The 21,328-nt window shown below is 32.2% G+C and overlaps 1 protein-coding gene across 2 annotated transcripts in view; it reads right to left on the reverse strand.

The window, feature by feature from the left end:
• Nucleotides 1-1,987: 1,987 nt before the first annotated feature.
• Nucleotides 1,988-21,328, reverse strand: part of ZSWIM2 (zinc finger SWIM-type containing 2) — a 33,491-nt gene continuing 14,150 nt past the window's right edge. For both annotated transcript variants that reach the window (XM_001378213.4, XM_056794107.1), the window contains 5 exons: nucleotides 18,176-18,427; nucleotides 7,297-7,381; nucleotides 5,815-5,936; nucleotides 4,722-4,875; nucleotides 1,988-3,402 (listed from right to left, as the gene is read on the reverse strand). In XM_001378213.4, the coding sequence (XP_001378250.1) occupies nucleotides 2,587-3,402; nucleotides 4,722-4,875; nucleotides 5,815-5,936; nucleotides 7,297-7,381; nucleotides 18,176-18,427 (1,429 nt within the window). In that variant the 3' untranslated portion in view covers nucleotides 1,988-2,586. The remainder of the gene's footprint in view (nucleotides 3,403-4,721; nucleotides 4,876-5,814; nucleotides 5,937-7,296; nucleotides 7,382-18,175; nucleotides 18,428-21,328) is intronic.

Below are 21,328 nucleotides of genomic sequence, written 5' to 3' on the forward strand. Positions count from 1 at the left end.
AAATTAATCTGCTCCTCGTTTTTTATAGTGAAGTAGACCATTACAATCATATGCCACAATTTGTTTAGCCATTTCCCAATGCCCCAAAGGGCATTCCTTCAATTTCCAATTCTTTGCTACCACAAAGAGAGTTGGTATCAATATTCTGGAATATAGAGGGGTTTTTTTTTCCTTTTCCCCTGAATACCTTAGGGAATAATTCTGTAAGTAACATTGCTGGGTTAAAAGGGATACATAGATTTGTAACATTTTGGGCATAATTCCAAAATGGTGGGATCATCTTATAGTTCTACCAATAGTGTAGTAGTGTACCCATTTTCCTGTATCCACCCAACATTTGTTAATTTGTTATTTTCCCTTTTTATCATTTTAGCCAATCTGATAGGTGTGAGATGATATCTTGTAGTAGTTTTGATTTGTATTTATCTAACCAATATTTAGAGCATTTTCATATAGTTATATATAGCTTTGATTTCTTCATCCAACAACTGTCTGTTCATATCTTTTGACCATTTATCAATTGAAGAATGGCTCATATCCTTATATACTTGACAAAGTTCCTTATATATTCAAGATGAGACTTCTGAGAAACTTTTCTAAAATCCCTTCCCCCAACTTAGTGCTTGCCTTCTAATCTTGTATTTTTAATTTGTATAAAACTTTTAATGTACTCAAAATGATTCATTTTACATCTCACAGTGCTTTTTACTTCTTATTTGTAAATTCTTCTGCTTTCCACAAATCTGTTGCGTATTATGTTCCCTGTTCTCATTTGCTTATGCTATCTCCCTTTATGCCTAGGTCATATACCCATTCTGATTGTATCTTAGTAAATGGTACAAGAACTTGGTGCAGTAGCCTAAAATGTGTTCTTTACTTTGGAGTCTTTATTTTAACATTTTGATAACTCTAAATTGAATTGATTTATTTTGTAATTTCTATGTATTTTCTTTATTTAAAAATATTGAGAAAAGGAATCCAGTCAGAGGTTTACAACTCAAAAAAGGTTATGCTCTATCTTAGATAGTGTATGTTTAGACTAGAGATTATTTTCAATTAGTCAATCAATCAATCGATCAACTGAAAAACATGTATTATTTACCTACCTACTTTGTATTGGCCAATTGGGCATTGGGCTGGGCAAGGAGAATACAAAGAGAAAAATGAAATATTCTTTATCCTCAAGCAGATTACATTTAATAAAACTGTGACATTATTTACACATCTGTCTATGTGTGTGTACATATACATACACATACAAACTAAATAAAAGAAGGAGTACCTGGGGACTCGAAGGAATTATAGAAGCTAGGAGGATCTGGAAAGATGTTATGTAAGATGTGGCACTTGAGTTAAATTTTCAAGAGCACCAAAGTTTTTAAGAGGCAGAGGTTAGGAGGGAGTATAATTTACATATGGAGGAAGTCCATGGAAAGGCACAAAGATGGAATGTTATATGAGGAACAGTGACAGACCAATTTGTCCAGACTGTAGAGTGTGTGAAGAGGAGTAATGTGTAGTAAGTCTTGAATGGTAATTGGAGTCAGATTATGAAGGCCTTTAAATAACAATTGAAGAAGTCTATATCTGATCTCATATCTATTCCTTCCATCAACATCTTAATGGCTAAATTGATTTTCTAAATCTCAGAGTTGAAAGGGACATCAGTGTCCAACTAGTCCAAACTATATCTTGAGAATGAGAATCTCCAGATAACATTTTCCCCTTTCCTGGGAATAGAAATTGGTTAATATCTTAGAAAATGAAAAGCTGTGAAAATCTGGTAAACTAGAGAGAAGAAATAAAACTAAAATGTGACAGTAGCATCCCTTAAACAAAATATTTTGACCCTTCATTTCTGAACCAAAAAAAAATACTCTCTGATGCTGGTCATTTTAATGAATCCCATGGTGTAAATCTAGTAAATCCATACAAAATAATAAAATACAGTTATAGATATAATACAGACTACAAAAATACAAAAAAGTAAGGCATGATGGCTAGATTTTATTTTCATTTATTTTATAAACATAATGCTTCAAGGCAAAAATTATTATAAAACTTCACATCCTAATTCTTCTATGGCACTATATACATATATATATGTGTGTGTGTGTGTGTCTGTGTATTCTGTATTCACATTATTATTAAAGATGCAAAGAACAAATTCTATTACTGGGAAAAATTACTTGCATATCACATAACAATTTAAGATACCTGAAATAAGTAACTCATTCCAAGAAAGTGTATTTCCTTTATTTAAGTAAAACCAACCCAAGTAATCACTGAAATGATCAAAAACTCTGGGAATAATTCATATTTTATAATGATCTAAAATCATTTTTCTTAAAATTTTCTCATCAGAATATCCAAATATTTATTTTTATTAGGGACTAGGTTGTTTAAATTATCTGTAGTAGAATAAACAGTGTGGAACATTATTCACAGATAACTAGATATGTCTATTACATAGAGGAAACATATCAGTTATATATATTATTAATATATATTTGTTATATATTATATTATAATATAATGATACATATATATTAATCTTAGAACATGTTTTTGGACGTGCACTCAATATTAACTTCTGCAAAAAGGAACTCCTTCCATTATTAAAGACAATTCTTGACCATTAGTATTTAAAGTACTTGACATAGGCCTTCTTGATAAGAGACCATGGTTTCGTCTGATTTTTCCCGTATTATTCTCCTTTTTAGATGAGCTAGGGTTCGTTGTACTCCAGTTTGCCATATTGTTTAAATTCCCTGAAAATGTAGCATCTGAATTTTCATGGTCAATTCTTATTTTACTGGCAAGAATTTTCTTCAGTGTAGTATGGCTCACATGCTGAGGCTCTTTGTTTTTCTTTGATTTTTGTTCAGGGTGATATAATTTTCTATTGACAAATGGGCTTCCAGGTTTGCTATACATTCCAGTCTTGGTAATAGATGGAAGAAAAGTTCGAGATGACTTTTTCCCAGTGGCACTAAGGGATAAATCCTGAAGAAGGCTAGGGAAATGGTGATTAATTTTATAATCAAAGATGAAATTACTTGAATTTGAATCACTTGATTGCAAAGGGCATAGACTATCTACTGTAAAATTCTCATTCAAATCTGTTGAATCTTGATTATTGAGTTTTTCAAAATGATTTTTAGATTTGTCAGGTAAATGGTCAAATTTGCCTTCTTTAAAGAGCAATCCAGTGCCAGGTATAAAAAGTTCTGGATATACCTGCTTTGACTGATGAGTGATAGCTGTCTGAGGTACCGGTTTTCGTCCGTTCTCATTAATCAGTGAATTTTTCCAGACTAAGGGGTTATAGACAGTTTGGCCATCAATAGGGCACGAATTACATATGTTTAGTAACCAATCATCAATGCATTTCCTATGAAACTTAAAAAAAATAAGTTAGAGTTGTAATAATTTGATTATAATTATCATTAATATATAACATAAATATATATTAAAATATATAATATATAATATAATATAAAGTCTTTTCAACCTTATCAAAACATGAATAACATATTAAACAAATACTAAAAGTATATCTCTTAAGGAGATATGTTCAAGATTTTTGCTAAGATAAGCCAAGCCCTTTAACATATAATTTGAAGCTATCATTTTATATACTGATTACATTTAGCATCATCTGATAGATACTTTTTTGCAGGTCATATTAAAGGCTCAATATAAATTTTTAAATGGTTAATTCCAATTAAATGCAGAAATTAATAAAAGTTTAAAATTATAAAAGAATTTCATACTCTTGGTTTAGTTCAAATGGTACAATAATTATCCTACATTTATATAACATACATATACATTGTGTACATGTAGATTTGTATTTATGTATGCATATGAATGTATATATACATATTTGCATTTGCATATGCATATAACACACAGGTACCCATATTTTATAATTATATACACATATACACATTCATATTCTTTTTTTGGGAGAAGGGAGACTAAGACTCCTTATCTCACTCAGGCTATTAGTATACTGACCACTCATAGACCTCACCCTACTACTGATAGCCAAGGAAGATTTGGCCTATCCCATTTTCAGTTTGGGCCTGATGTGTCCCTCCTTAGGCAGCCCCGTAATCCTGCTTTCATGGGCTCACCACACTAATGCTGGACTTACTACGAACACAATTGGCTTTAGTCCTAATGAAGCTCAGGATTCCCAACTCAAACCATTGGCCTCAACCTCCCTAGTAGTAGTGTCTAAAAGCATGTATTTTCATGCCACGACAGAGGCTATTTTTCATTTACAAATTCATAAGATAAAAAATTCCAAGTATTAAACAGTCTCATTTAAATGGATTCAGAATAGCAATAAGGTAGGACCAAAACCTTGAACTCTAATTTCATTTGGTTGGTCTGAAAGATTAATCATCATTCAAAATCCTCTTTTAGAGGATGGGAAATTCTTCTAATCTCTTAGGTCCGTTCAGTTCCAAGATTCTATGATTACAGCTCTGTGCTTAATCTTAGCATCATATTTCTGTAAAATTTAATAAATATTTTGAACTTTCCATTTCTATTCTACTTATTCACTCTGTATACTTTCTAGCATAACCCCAATAATTGAAATAATTGTTAAATCACTACTGTATTTGGCTATGTATGGAGCTTGAAATCTTGAGTTGAAGGGACAAGGTTGACCAAAATTATATGGACTATTACTAAGTTATCTTTACCTTGTGATTACATGATAATACTCTTGTATGCTGACCAAGATAAAATGCCTTCAAACAAAGTCGACACTGGTGACCTGGAGCAAGCAGCTTACTGTGCTTTGTAATTAATATGAGTGGTAGTGATTTTACTACATGCTTTGGTGTGCAAACGATACTAAAACAAAAAGAAACATGGAAGTATAAATACTGATATATGAACACATTTTATCAAATACTCCTGCTACCATGCTGACCCTCATATCTAAAAACAATGCTAATTATTACTCTCAGATTTTTTTAATTGAAGACAATAAAATTAAATGAATCATAAAGTTTGATAAACCTACTATATTTCTTCTCTTGAACAATACAGTTCTAACACTACTTGGGGAGATAGAAAAACTCTAAGAGGTATGATTTGGAGAGTAATTTTATTATACTTCAAATAAAAAACATTTATTAAAATCTATATATGCAATACATATGTGTATATATGTATAAACACATATCACATATAAATATTTGTATACATATTTGAATATAAATGCTTACCTTTTTCATAATTTTACTTAGGTTTATATTAGTTCCCCAAGAAATTTTGGGGGTAGTTTTTATATTTTATTGATTATAACTCCTGGTTTATCATCTGGTTGACCATTGGGTAATTAATGTTTCAGCTATGGTCATGCTCAAAGACAGCATATTAAATCATAGAAGGGATTCAATCTGTATTAGTAGAAGAACAATGAACACTGATGGAGTTCTATATCATTGAAGTATAAATATAAAGAGGAATAAGAATAAGTGTAAGTGTGGCAGGCCCTCTATCTCATAGAAATAGGTTTTGGGGTAAAAGTACTGTTTTCCTTTCTTCTTCAACAATAGGAAAGAAAAAACTTAACAGATGAGCCATTTATTGAATTGATTATTCTTTAAGCATTATTAACCTAATTATTTGTTCAGGAAAATCCAAAAATAAGGATTCTTTCACCTTCTGGAAAGGCCAATCTCAAAAACAATATTGTAATACATCAAATTGGGGAAAATTATTTGAGAGAATTCATAGATGATAATCAATTTTCTGGACTGATTTTACGTAGAATATCATTCTTACCTTTTTTCAAAGTTTGTCATCTCTTTTTCAGTCTGATTTTTAAGTTCTAGATTTTTTATGGATCTCCGTAAATCACATAATCCTGAAAATTTTTCCAGTGATTTCCACCTTTGATTTCTCTTCTATGTTGAGTAAAAAGAGATGATTACTTTGTAATTCAGGGAACATTTTCTATATAAATTTTATGGTTAAAAACTAGTGATGGGAAATTAATTATCAAACATTTAGATATCTAGTAAAGTTTTTTCTTTCCTAATCTAAGTATTATTTTTTTACATCATATTTCAATTTAAAGATTTCTAACACTGCAACACAGAGTTGTAGTACCATAGTTTATTTTAAGATAAACTATTAAAAACCATGATGTAATTATTATAAAATTATCTTGGTTATATTCATATTTTATTTTTTATCTAAGAATAGAAGGCAGATATTGTTTATCACCATTTGATATTTGATAATATTTTGCAAGTAGAAGAAAGCACTATTCTAAATTTCCAGTCAAATAGAAACTTTCCTTTCTTAGTCTGGAATGATATAGTAGAGGTGTGTGAGTGGGGGAGCTAAATTATTTAGACATCATCTGAAATCACCTCTCTTACAAAAACAGAAAAGCCATTGACTTGTCCTAATGGTAACTTCATCTTCAAAGGGTGAAAGAAGTAATGTAGGAAATAATTCTTAAGTGGAACTGACCATTGCATTTGGGAAAGTGTAATGGAAATTAAAGGTAGAATAGTCAAATATACATGTTAGGTTTCAGAAAGGGAATAGATTTTAAAAGGTTCAGAGAAAGGATAGATTCCTATGCCCCTAAAATTCTACAGTGTTGAAGCCAACAGGAACAAGAAACTAAAAAAAAAATCTGAAGACATAGAAAAATGATTCTAATAAGGAGGAAATGGGGGTATTTAGAAACACTGAAGTGAATACATATGGGCTTCATCAACTACCTCAGATTTTAAAAGTCATATTTCGTAGAAAATGAAAGCAAAAGTAGGTGAGGATGAATGCAAAAGTATGAGATGATTTTGTAAGAATAAGGCTAGGAGTACTGACATTATGAAAATACTAAGACTGGTAAGGAATGATAAAGACACTAAAAAGTGTTATTTAATGCTGTGCTGGGGAGAAATGAAAGATCAAAGAAGGAATAAAACTACAGCTTGGAAATCCTATTATCAGTCAACTTTTCTCAATATTATTATTTTTAGTATGTGTCATTTATTCTATTGTGATCTATAAAAGCAATTTTATCCTGCCTTTTTCCTTACTACTAATCATTCTTTGATTAGTCCTTATACTTGATGACAAACCTCTTTTCTTCCTTTACCTTCCCTGCCCTTTCTCTATGTCTTTTTATTATATTAGACTTTAATTAAAAATTGCATTGCAATTCATCATTGCAATTCAAATGAAATTTTGGACTGCCAATGGACCCTATACTGAGAACATAATAAATGTTTGAGATGAATACTATACCTGTCGAAAGATAAAAATATGTGCAGGATGGTAACAACTAATAAAACATTCGTGGCATAGGTGATATTCAGTACATTCAGTGCACCTAAAAATACCAAAAGAAAGAAAATGCTAGAGCCAGATGTTTTGTAAAATTATGATTAAATGGTTTGTCTGATAGCTTTCCTAGCATGCTCTTTCCTCACTTTTCCAAATCCTAGTCATTCTTCAAGGCCTGGCTCAAGCCTTCCTCTATGAAGTCTTCTAAAACTATTTTTGTCCTCATTAATCTCAATTCCTATAGTATTAAATTAACATTTGGCATTTACCAAATATTCTTAGCATTCCTTTCCATTTAATTTGTTCATTAATTGTTTCATCCATGTTATTAAAGATCAGGAATAACTGATTATGTTTATCAAGGACAAATATCCTGTTTGACACAGTGAGGACTAGGTGGCTAGTATTCAATAAACACTTGTTGGTTAAAAAAATGAAACAGTTTAGCATGTAATTTTTCAACAGGTCCCTCCAAAATGCTGAAATTCAAACTTTTACAAGATATTTTTAAAAACGTCAATTGACTCCTGATTTCATTCAAAGCTGTTGAACTAACACTCTGAAGAGTAAAGAAATACATCTATTCATTGGTATGAAAAATACAGATGAGAATTTACCCTTTTTGGTGGAAATAGAATTTTCAATTGATATCAAAAGTTCTCTTACAATGTCTCATCATGGCACAAAGTCGATCTAGAGTAATAATAGCATGATACAAGCTCTAGAATGTTCTACCAAACTGTAATGAGCTTCTAAACAGACTGGTTCTGATGCAATGCAGAGAGAGTAATCGTTAAAAGAGTGGATGGAGTAGAAGTGAAGTTTTTTGACTGGTGTTCAAAGAAGCACATAAAAATAGAAAATGCTCTCCATCCCTTTAGAGATTTTCACAAGGCCCTGGGCAAAGGGGGTCAGAGGGTATTAAGAATCAATTTTAATGTAATTACATTAATGATTAGTGCTCTGAATTTGTTTGATTTGTTTTGTTATTGTTGTTGAAGTCCAATGAGGAGAGGTACTGTAGGAGAATTGAATCATATACAGATTCACATTCTTAGGCATAGAAAGAGGAACTAGGTCTGAGATTTCTCACCGTGTAAGGACTCCTGGGTGAGGAAGCTTCTACCAGTGGAAGTGAGCACCTTTTATTGCAACTTAAGGATCTTACAGAGTTGCCTAGAATAGTTACTATTAAATGATATATTTAAGGTTACATACCTAGTATGTGCCAGTAATGAGACTTGAAAAGAAATCTTTCATCGCTTCTAGTCCACTCTTTTAAGAATTACCATTTCTAGGCTGCTCTTTGCATGGTGGCAGAAAGTCTGCTTGGTGGGATTGTCATTTTTATTATATTACCTTGTCCTACCCATGGAGCATTTAATGTTTTTTTCAATTGTTTAGATCTAGTTTTATTTGTGTGAAGTGTTTTATAGTTATGTTCACATAATTCCTGAATTTGTCTTGGCAAGTAGATTCCCAGGTATTTTGTGTTGTCTAGAGTGATTTTAAATGGAGTTTCTAACTCTTGCTGCTGAGTTTTGTTGGAAATATATAGAAATGCTGGTGATTTATGTGGGTTTATTTTGTACCCTGCAACTTTGCTTTAATTATTATTTCTACTAGCTTTTTAGTTGATTTTCTTGGATTCTCTAGGTATACCATCATATCATCTGCAAAGAGTGATAGTTCAGTTTCCTTGTTGCCTACTTTGATCCCTTCAATTTCTTTTTCTTCTCTAATCACTATGGCTAGTATTTCTAGTACAATATTAAATAGTAGTAGTGATAATGGGCAATCCTGCTTCACTCTTGATCTTATTGGAAAAGCTTCTAATTTATCCTCATTGCAGATGATACTTGTTGATGGTTTTTTTTAAATAAATACTGCTTATTATTTTAAGGAAAGGCCCTTTTATTCCTGAACTTTGTTGTTTTCAGTAGGAATGGGAGTTGTATTCTGTTAATGGCTTTTTCTGTATCCATTGAGATAATTATGTGGTTTCCATTAGTTTGGTTGTTGATATGTTTGATTATGTGGGCGGTTTTCCTAATATTGAACCATCCTTGCATTCCTGGTATAAATCCCACCTAGTCATACTGAATAATGCTTGTGATAACTTGCTGTAGTATTTTGGCTAGTATTTTATTTAATATTTTTGCATCCATGTTCATTAAGGAGATTAGTCTATAGTTTTCTTTCTCTGTTTTTGGCCTTCCTGGCTAGGGAATCAGTACCATATTTGTAGCATAAAAAGAATTTGGTAAGACTCCTTCTTTGCCTATTTTGTCAAATAGTGTGTAGAGTATTGGGATTAGTTGTTCTTTAAATGTTTGATAGAATCCATCTTGCCCTGGGGATTTTTTCTTAGGGAGTTCCTTGATGAGCTTATTTAATTTCTTTTTCTGATACAAGATTATTTAAATATTCTAGTTCCTCTTCTGTTAATCTAGGCAATTTATATTTTTATAAACATTAATCCATTTTGCCTAGATTGCAGAAAGTCTGTTTGGGAGACCATTCCAATTTGTAAGAATATTCTAAAGCTTGTATCCTGCTATCATTAGCCCAGATCATTTTTATGCCATTATGAAATATTCCTCATTTTGAAGCCAATTCCCTATCCAGTATGTTACACATTTAAGTGTAATGAAATTAGGATTCAAGTACAGAATATAATTGTAGCTCAATAGGAAGATAGAAATAATAATAGAAATAATAGAAAGATTCTTCTTAGAAAGGCAAATAAAGGAGATGGCAGAGTTGTCTTCATCATGTGTCCAAAGGCAACAACTAACATTATTTTATGGAAATTTTTGTCATTTGACTTAACATTCCTAATGATAAATACAAGCAGACAGATTAATTTGAAAACAATTATAATTCATATTCTAGTATTGAAGATGAAGAAATAAACTCTGAAGAACTAAATAATCTTCAGATTAGGCCAAAATGTACCTGAATACTTATTTTTTTTTCAGTTCAGAGATAGGAACAGGTGAATATGGGTGAAGACTTTTAAAATAGCAGTTAGGAAGTGCAGTAAATAGAGGCCGACCTGGAATTAGGAAGGCCTGAGTTCAAATCTTGCCTCAGACACTAAATACTCATGTGACCCTGGGTAAGTCACTTAACTACTGTCTATCTCAGTTTCCTCAACTGTCAAAATGGGAATAATAATAGGGCCTATCTCCTAGGTTTGTTGGGTAAGAAAATTAAAGAAATTGAGGGGATTAGGACAGCAAAGGGTTCAATGTGGGAATCGAATGAACCACACTGACTCCAACTTAAGACTCAATTCTGGAGCTAGTTTAGTTTCCTTTCTATTCAGTTATGGGTCTAGGTCAAATTCTATCTTTTGAGAAAAGTTTATTCAATTATGGGAATTGGGAGGAGAAAACCTAATTGCATTGTTTGAACCTAGCTCCATGTTGTTGGGAAATTGAACCACTTGTACCTGGTGTTTAGAGACCCTTACTCAAGGACATAGGTTATGTTAACCAGAAATGGAGTCAGATCTTAAGGCTGATGTAAGGAGTTTCTCTTTATTGTCCACCATGAGCAACCTATATGTCTTATCTGAAAATTGGCCCAATACTGATCAGGCAGCTATTGTTTCCATATTCCTTTGATTGTTTACAGATACTTGGGGGGTTGTGTGTGGAGAGAATGGAGCACTTCTTTTCTTGAGTTCAGGGAATTGTTCCTGTTTATTCTCTACCTCCCAAATTGTAAAGTCCCTAATTTTTCACCCAATTAGAAATCAGATTCCCCATTATTGTATTGTTTCCTTTCAATTAATTGACATTATTTAACTATTTTTAATGTATGCCTATCCAGCTTTGGGATTATTACCTAGAGTTTTATATCTTAATAATGAGTATTTTTTAAAGTGATATTGAAGGCATCTAAGTTGGTAGGTGCTGAACAAATCATATACCAAAAAGGCAAGTCACCACAAATAGTGAATTGGGCCCAGAATTGAACAGGAGATCATATTGTATAAAATTTGGAAAATATATAGGTATTTCAAAGTGTTTCACTGCTTAAAAGCTCATCTTTTTTACTATTTTTTTGATGATCTATGTCTTGGACTCATGGAAAACTATGACCTCTGAAAAATCTAAATTAGAGATGACATAAAGAGCATAGGTGCCCACTAACCAGCTCATGAATCCATCTAAATGAATTTCCATTAAAGACAATATAGGATATGGCTTGGACCTATGATTTCATTAGTATAGGGAACTCCTAGAGGAGGAAACTTCTAAACCTGTGGAGGATCAATATCCTTTTTGTAGCTTAGTCTTAGAGCATTTACTAAAACATTGAATGGCTAAGTGACTTGTCTAGAGTCACAAGCCAATTTATGTCATGCCCAGGATTTTAATTCAAGTCTTTCTAGCTCTGGGGCTAACTCTTTATAAACTAAGCCACACTATCTCAAGATATAATCAATAAGAAATATAATCAATATTTCTTATTGATTATATTTCCCAATAAGTAGATAAATGACATTTGCTTTTATTATATTCACTTTTTTCTTTCTTACTGTTTATACTTGGCTCTTAATGTTCACATTAAAGAAGAGCATCAATGAAGAAATAATCTTTGATCTAAAATTTAGGTATATTTGGCTTTGGATCACTTAAGGTATTACATATAAATATATGTGTTGTAATATTCTCAAAATTCACTTTACACAGATGATAATGTCATTCTTTGACCACTTAGGAAGAGCTATAAAACAATTCTGTTGCTCAATTTCATACTGAAGAATATTGGAAGTGAAAAATTTGTATCTTAGACTAATACAAAGCACCAACAAACAAAGTCCTTGTACCTTTACTCTTCCCTGGAGCATGTTTCAATGGTTGTTCAACAAAACTAATGATTTAGACTTTTAACTAATTGATGACCAACTGGGCTTAAATGGAGATGTCCTATATATAATAAATAAAATAAATTAAAGTAAATTAATAAAGATAATTAAAATAAAGATAATTTATAATAATAAAATCCTACAACAGTAAAATTGTTGACATTTATAAAGCCCTTTAGTTTGCAAAGCCTATTCAGAATTTTATCTCATGTAAATCTCACAACAACTGTTTGAGGTAAGAACTATAGGGATTTTTAATCCTCCACTAGTAAGTATTGGAAGTAAGATACAAACCTGGGGCTGTCTCTACCAAACCAGGAACATTATTATCTTTAATCATTAGATAGAGTACAATGCTAGATAAAACTGATTATTCCTTTATCTTTTAATTAGTTGTATTCTGATAGTAACAACGTGGTACTCTAAGGTTTACAAAGTTCTTTGCACACATTGTGAGATCACCAGTGAGTCTTATTTATTTATGTTTTATGTGAGAAAACTTGAGGGTTGGTTTAGTTGAATAACCAACTACATTTATAGAAAAAGTGTTGGGTTTGTCATAGCTGGATCTCCTGATATAAGATCTTATCCGCATACTTCTCAATCATAGCTCTTTACTAATCATTAGATAGTGCAAATGCTAGTCTCTCCCTCTCTAATATATATTAGCTCCAGGGAATACATAAGTATATATGTGTGTATAATCATAATCACATAGATGATTGGGGGCCTTCTTCCACTAGCATAGGTTATATAACTGAGCTCTTAATCTCTATAATTCTTTCCCAAATGTTTCCATAAACCCTCCATAGGGGATTCATTCAATATATCTTCATGAATCTTTTTATATATCTTCATGAATCTTTTTATATCTTTGAAATATTAGTGTAGCATTCATTTAGAGCAGGGATGTAGCATTTTATATGGATACAGTCTGCTTCTTCTTGCGATATGTCAACTCACTCTGAGAATATTAACAATTAAGTCAGTGTTAGTTGATGGTCTAAGAACTATGTAATTCTTAGTAGCCTCTGCCCCTATTTTCAATGTTACATCACTATCCCTGCAGAACTGATGGCTATTTTGCATTTCTGCCTATTTTGTGGGTCACCATGGCAAAAAATTCACCTCTGTTTATAGCTTTCTAAAATTTTTTTATGTCACCTTTGATCTATCCCTCACCTACATAAAGCAATGGTTTAAACATCTTCATTATATCCTGAATTCTTTCATGATAATTCTAAGATCTATTTAAAGGTTTACATTCAGCTGCCCCTCTTTATTGCTTTTCAATCAACCAGTCAATAAGTATTTATTAAATGCCTGCTGTGTGACACACTATGCTAGGTGCTGGATATACAAATACAAAACATGATTGTCTCTACTCAAAGCGTTTACATTTCACCAAAAAAACCAACATGTGTATATATAAGTAGAAGCAAAATATATATATATATATACATATATACATATATGTATATATATATATGGTTTTATTTTTTTGAGGGGGAAGAGGAAGACTCACAGAAGAGAATATCATGAAAGGGCCACATGGAAAAGGTGGCGCTGAAGCTAAACTTTAAAGACAAGAAGGGATTCTAAGAGGTAGAGGTAACAAATGGATTTCAGGCATTGAGATAACCTTTGCAAAGGCATGGAGATGGGTTTCTGATTAAGTAGCATATCTGATAGTCTTCTTGTAAAGTTCTTTCCTCACTGATTTTCTAAATCTTACCCTTTCTTAAAGGTCAGTCTTAAGCATACCCTCTTCATGAAATCTTCAATGACTATTTTCACCCTAATAATCTTCTCTCTTCCTATGGTATTAGGTTATATAATGTATGAAAAACAAGGTGGCCAGTTTAGCTGGACCAAAGAGAGTGTAATAAGTTGGTTGAAATGTCTCTAAGATATATGATGGCATGAGAATGAAGATTAGGAGAGGGATGGTTTTATAGATTTCAGAGTTATCTGTATAAAGATAATAATTCAAAGTAGCAGAATATCAGAACTCAAAGCCAATCATGTCATAGGTCATAGATAGAATGGAATAGACTCTTAGAGATAATCTTATCAAATCCTCTCATGGTTCAGATGAGGAAACATTTCTGGAGGTGAAATGACATATATGGTAAGTGGTATAGTCCAGTAATAATAGTGCATGATGATCAACTGTGAATGACAACTATTATCAGCATTGCAAGGACCTGGCACAACTCCAAGGGACTCATGTTGGAAAAGGCTATCTACTGCCATAGAAGAAGCTGATGGAGTGTGAATGCAGATTGAAGCTTATCATTCTTCATGTTATTTCCTCCACAAATTTTTCACTACTGTAAGCAATATGTCTTCTTCCACAACACGATAAACATGGAAATATTAATTGTATGATAACATATGTACAAACAATATCATAATACCTGCTGTCCTGGGGGGGCAGTTTGAAGGGATGGAGAGAACATAGATTGTAAAATGTCAGAAAATGATTGTTGAAAATTTTATAGACATATAATCTGGAAAAAATTTAATTAAGTGGCAGAGTCACAACTTGAACCCAAAGCTTCTACTCCAGATTCAGTACTCTTTCCACTATACTTTTTCCCTAGGCCTTTCTTTTATCATTGGTGGTTCTCATGCCCTCCCTCTCCCTCCTCTTATCCCCATCCAAGATACAAAGCATAACATAGCAATTATTCATTCCATCAACAATCATTTAATAGCAACTGTATGGAGATCACTGACCTAATAACTGAGATAGGTAGCAAAGACATAAATGTACTCCAAAATACAGATGTTTCTTAGGAGGTTTTGAGGATAAACATGCACACAGTTCTTATGTTATATAAGACACATTAACACACATAAAAGTTATATTACATATGTGGTATGTTTTCTTGCCATTTCTAATATTTTTAAATTTATTACTTACATATCATATGAAATTGAGCATGTAACAAGAAGAATTTAGTTCAAATATGTAAAAATAAAGTTAGCAGAGATAATAGCTTGTAAAGATTAAAATTTAGGGGAGACGGGGAGACTGAGGCAGGTAGAAATTAGTTTCTCTCTGCAAGGAGTATTATATTTTTTAGAGTTTTATTAAAGGTTAAATAAATTCTGACTTAAGTGGAAAAGGTGATGGTATCTACGAAAGCTTAACAGAATAGCTTACAATCACTAAATTATATAAATGACAAAGTGACTATGCTCAATTTTTGAAATGACCAAAATTAATTAAAAAATGTCTCATATCCTTCCTTCATTAAAATATAAAATATAATGATAAATACATTATATTCTTTTTTTTCCTTTTTAAAACCCTTATTGAAACTAAGCATTGATTCTAAGGCAAAAGAGTGGTAATGGTTAGGCAATTGGATCAAGTGACCTGTCCAAGGTTATGCACTTAGGAAGTGTCTGAGGCCAAATTTGAACTCAGGACCTCCTGTCTTCAGACCTGGCTCTCTATTGACTGAACCAACACTAGCTACTTCAACACAATATATTCTTAATCATTTTTATGAAGTTTGCATTTTTATTGGAGAAAGAAAATAATTATTATGACCATATAGTTTTTTCTTCCAACTTTAACATTAAGGACATCACAAAATTTCCTTAAGAATAAACACATAGCAATAAGACAATGATAAAGTGTGATATGAAATATTCTAGTAAGCAAAATTTTCTAATTAACTAAGAATTACCAGAATACTTTTTTGTTTCTAAATTACTAGAAATCTTTATAGGTTCATTTTCCTAATATATTTATGATAGATGATCTTATAGTATTCTCCAGTCTATTAATTTGATCATCAATTAGGATTGTAGCATACTTTACAATTTAAAAAATATTTATTAATCAACTACTGTAAGCTAGATACTGCCCTCAGCACCAAGGGCACAAATATGAAAATTGTAGTTCGAACCCTCAAGAAGCTTACAGTCTAATGAGAGAATAGTTATGTGTATTTATTTGTACACAAACAATAACAATAACTTTAAGATTTGCAAAGTGCTTTCTAAATATCTCATTTCCTCCTCATAAAAATTCTGAGAGGTAGGTTTTTTCCACATAAGGAAACTGAAGCACAGAATCTTACATGACTTATCCAAGGTCATATAGCTAGTTAGTGTCTAAGGCTGGTTTAAACCCAGGTCTTCCTAACTCCAGGTCCAGAACTCTATCCATCGAATTGCTTTGCTATCTTGTGTAATGTCTTCCCACACAAATAAGTATGATAGAAAGCAGAATATAAGGGAAAAAGAAAATCATAAACTAAGTGGCATAAAAATATGGGATAGAGATCACTTTCATTTGTGAGGGAATAAGGAAAATATCATGGAAAAGGAGGGAATAATACAGTTTGTGGAGAAAAAGTAGCATTTTACCAGGTGAGAATGTGGCCTGGTTAACAGCGTGAGCAAACGCATGGAATGAGGGCAAGATAGGACGATAGGAAGCAATAAATATTAGATTAAGTTGGTAGGAACACAGAGTAGTACTTCCATTTGAAGGGATTATTGTGAAAAGGATGGGAAATTTTTAAAAAAGAAAAATAGAATAACAAAAATCATATTCAAAATATTCAGCAAGAATAACTCAAAAGCATATGCTTTAGTGAACTGAACAAGAAATTAATTCCTTTTTAAAAACAGATGGTAAAGCTGACAAAAAAGAATATGCCAATAGATTTTAATAGTCCAATTAAAAATGGTAGTATTCCAAGGAGATTTTTGATTTGTTATATTTTTGCTTCAGATAGTTTTCACTGGTTATCCCTCATGCCTGGAATTTTGTCCCTCCTCATTGCTATCGATTGGCTTTCTTCAAGTAACAGTTAAATTCTTTCCTTATGCAAGAAACTTTTCACTATATTCAATGCTAATGTCTTCCCTTTGCGATCATTACTAATTTATCCTGTATTTCTCTTATTTATACATAGTTATTTGCAAATTGTGGCCCCCATTTGACTCTAAACTCTGAGAATAGGGTTTGTTTTAACTGTTTTTTGTATTCCTGGCACTCAACACAGGGCTTAATAAATGTTTGTCAATTGACTAAAATTGAATTCAAGGTGTTGGGCTATAACAGGTCATAGATTCTCTTCAGTATGGTCATGTCTCTTTAGCTCTGGCTTTCTTAATATTCTTCTGTGTACTAGAACCTCTTATTGGTCTGATAAAACCCATGAGGTCCCTTCTAAGGATAATAGTTTTAAATATATAAAATAAAAAATAAGATTACAAAGATAATTAATCATTTAATAATGTCAGTTATTAAAATATGTATTTAAAAGCTCATGCATCTTGGATTAAGAAACTTTAGGGCCAAAGTCTTAATATCTCCCTATCCTCCACAAAAGGGAAGAAAAGAGAGTAAAAAGACCAGAAGGATTAAATTTGAAGCACTTTTTAGTCGACCTTCCATATTAAAGACATGAAGCACCAAAGAAAGATGCTATTCTCAGAATTCTATTTTAAGGTCCCAGGATTACATGGAATAAAAACTAGAAATAAGAAGCTGTAAGGATAGAATGTTGAAAGTCCTGAACTACTCAAAGTAGATGCTCCCCAGCTGATTAACTCTGAATGTATAGTTTTCACTTAGGTGAAAAGATAGGAAATACTAAGAGATAAACACATGCAGTGCTACTAGGAAGCTAATATTCCCTTTGAAAGACTGATAATTTGACTATCTCCACCAATGTTGCCTATAATCCTACAATGTTTCTTAAATTCTGTCTCTAAAATAGTATATCCTGGTGTTCTCTAACTTCTTTTTACAGATACACAATCTATTTCAGGGTCCATACCAAGCTTGGTAACATCTACAAGAGTTCGAGTTCTTCTTGAAGAAGCTTGCAGAATCAGTTGTATGCCCAGATGAGTTGTTAAATTGGATTTACTGGAAAAATATGGGATATTAGAATAATTTCTAAAATTAATTTTGATACTTACTTATAACATGTTCCCTCAATTGGAAACTGTTTGCAATTGTTACATGGAATTCCAAGGTGTTTGTGAAGTTTTTCTTTCTCTGCTGCTGTCACAAGTGTGTTGGAGTTTCTGAATTCATCTAAAATAAGTTTTAATGGTGCAAACTCTTCCCTGCACAAAGGGCACTTGACAAAAGAGTTTTTTGATGATTTATCCTGATGATCAGCCCATATTTTCATACATTTTATATGAACACTATTACCGCAACCATGCCTGACAGAAGAAGTAGAGAATTTGCAAGTTATTTTCTATCAATAATATTATGACTTTCAGTGCTGCATCTAATTTGTTTCTGTTTCTGTTAACTGTGTATCATCAAGAATTGTTATATTGAGCAGCTAGGTAGCACAGTGGATAGAGTGCTTTGTCTGCAATTGGGAGGATCTTAGTTCAAATCAGACTTTAGATACTTCCAAGCTATGTGACCCTGGGCTCTGTCTTAGAATTTATACTAAGATGGAAGGCAAGAGTTAAAAAAAAGAATTGTTATGTAAAAATAACTCTTGTCACAAGGAGTTATTACAATTTTTTCCTCTCTGATGAGACACAGTTCTGAATTGATTTCCAAGAACAACTTCTCTCTCTTTACCAAATTATACATTTCTAGACAGGATATGTAAAAGAATTAGATCAGAAAAATTAAATTTGTCATTTCTACTGATTTATTTTTTGGGTTTAATTCATTAGTTCTTTATTTGTAGAATTAAAAAAATACCAGTCAATTAGTCAAGATAAGCACTGGGGATTCAAAAAGAAGCATTTGCGTTCAAGGAGCTCACCATGTAATAGGAAAGGTAACACACAAACATTTACAAAGAAGGATGTAAAGGATAAAAAATAATTAAGAGGAAAGGCACTAAAATTAAGAGGGCTTAGGAAAATATTCTTGTAGTAGAAGGAATTTTAATTGGGGCTTCTAGGAAGCCAAGGAAATCTTGTAAAGCAGGAGGTGAAGTTAAAGTGGGAGAGTATTTCAGGAATAGGAGAAAGCCAAAGAAAGTGGGAAATGGAGTGTCTCATTTGTAGAACAGTCAAAAGGCCAGTATTACTGAATGGAAGAGTATATGGTAGAGTATGGTGTAAGAAGATTGGAAAGGTAGAGGGAGCTAGATTGTGAAGGGCTTTGAGTGTCAAGAGGATTTTGTCTTTGATCCTGAAGGCAATACAGAGCCACTGGCATTTATTCAGTAAGAGAGCAACATGACTAGATCTTTGCTTTAGGAAAATCACTTTAGCAGCTAAATAGAAGATGTGGTGATGAGAAACCTGAGGCAGGTAGACTCACCAGTAGGACACTGCAATAGTTTAGACTTGAGGTGGTGGCAAGTGTCAAAGAAGAGAAGGAGCAATATTCAAGAGATGTTGCAAAAGTGAAATTGATAGACTTTAGAAGATTGCATATAGAGAGTTAGAAATAAAGAAGAGTTGAAGAAAAGTACTAGGTTTTGAATCTGAGGGACTTGGAGGATGCTGTAGTTTCCCAATGGTAATAGGGAAGGTGGAGGTGCAGTATAAGAGGAAAGATAATGAGCTCTCTTTTGGAGATTTAGGTGTATGATTAGAGGTCAACTGAGAGGTTGGGGCAGAATTGGTAAAATAGTATGAGAATTAGTTATTATGGTTTAAAAAAATCTTACATTAGTAGAATAGTAGGAGAATTAGTTATTACAGTTTAAAAATCTTATCCACTTACCATAATGTTATATATTGCTATATTTTTAAAATCTCAGATTTTTAAAATTATGTACTCTCCAAGGAATTGTAGTGAACAGGGAAGATGCTTCAGGACTTGACGCATGCAAGCAATAAGATTAAAAGAAAAGCTATGAAAGGAAGACACCTTAAAACAATTGTTGACTCAATTATTGGCTCATGAGCTTGCCATTGTTTCCTAGAAAAATTCTAGACTATTTTTAAAGGCATATATTATATAAGCATTTAAGGAAGAGGTAGTCATTATGAGATAATATGAATGGATAAAGAATTGTATGGCAGATAAGCATGCATCCTTTTGTTGTTGTTGTTATTGTTGACATAATCAATAGGATAAAGGGGAAAAGCCATGGATGCAATTTAACAATCTCAAACAGGTACCACTCAGTCAGTTTCTCATGATTCAGATTCAGAGAAATATGTTTAGAACTGTTTGACCAAACACAAGAGTGATGATGAAAGGATCAATGTAAGGAATTCTCTAGTAGATTGTGACCCCAAGGTTCAATCATTAACTCTATTCTCTTAAACATTTTATTAGTGATTTCAGTGAGACATAGATATCATACTTCTCATGTGACTCAAACTGGGGGGAGAGGATAGCACAATTCATAACTAAATCAGGATCCAAAAATATCTCAATATTTTATCTCCAAATAAGATGAAAATTAATTGGAGTAAATTCAAAATTTTGCTCTTGGGCATAAAAAAGAACTCATAAATACATAATGGGAGGGAGAAGAATATCCTGGAGTATTGATTATGTCTATTTTGGTGGGGGGCACATTTTATTTTATTTTTAAAATCCATCTTGGAATCAATATTGTGTATCAGTTCCAAGGCAGAAGAGTGGTAAGGGCTAGGCAATGGGGATCAAGTGACTTTCCAGGGACACATAGCTAGGAAGTGTCTGAGGCCAGATTTGGGGAGCACATTTTAGAAGGACATGCTAGGCTACTTTGACTGAGAGGAAGATGTGGTTAGACTAGTAAGTAGACCCCCAAGCAAATCATATAAGAATTAAATGAAACAAGTAGGAATGTTTAAGAAAGGGAAGAGGAGACATTAAGGGATATAGCTCAAATGGACAAAGTGTAATTAATTGTTCATCAGTGAAAAACAAAGATTAGAAAATGATTTTTCAGGATGCTGTGAATAACATTTTGCAAAGCATGTGTGGGATAGGCTTCTTATAGAATATAAGATTGAATTACTTTTAAATTTCATCCACCTCAGCAATTCTATGATCATATGGATTTACTAATACTTCCAGAAACACTTTGGAAGTGGTACATTTCTTAGTGCAGATAGAAGCTGATAAGATAAGCATAAAAACAGCTATCTAGAAATTTTTAGGAAAATTATTAATGAAAATGAATGAAGGAAAATATAGATAATAGA

The sequence above is a fragment of the Monodelphis domestica genome, chromosome 4 (genome assembly GCF_027887165.1).
Source record: "Monodelphis domestica isolate mMonDom1 chromosome 4, mMonDom1.pri, whole genome shotgun sequence".
Classification (NCBI taxonomy): domain Eukaryota; kingdom Metazoa; phylum Chordata; class Mammalia; order Didelphimorphia; family Didelphidae; genus Monodelphis; species Monodelphis domestica.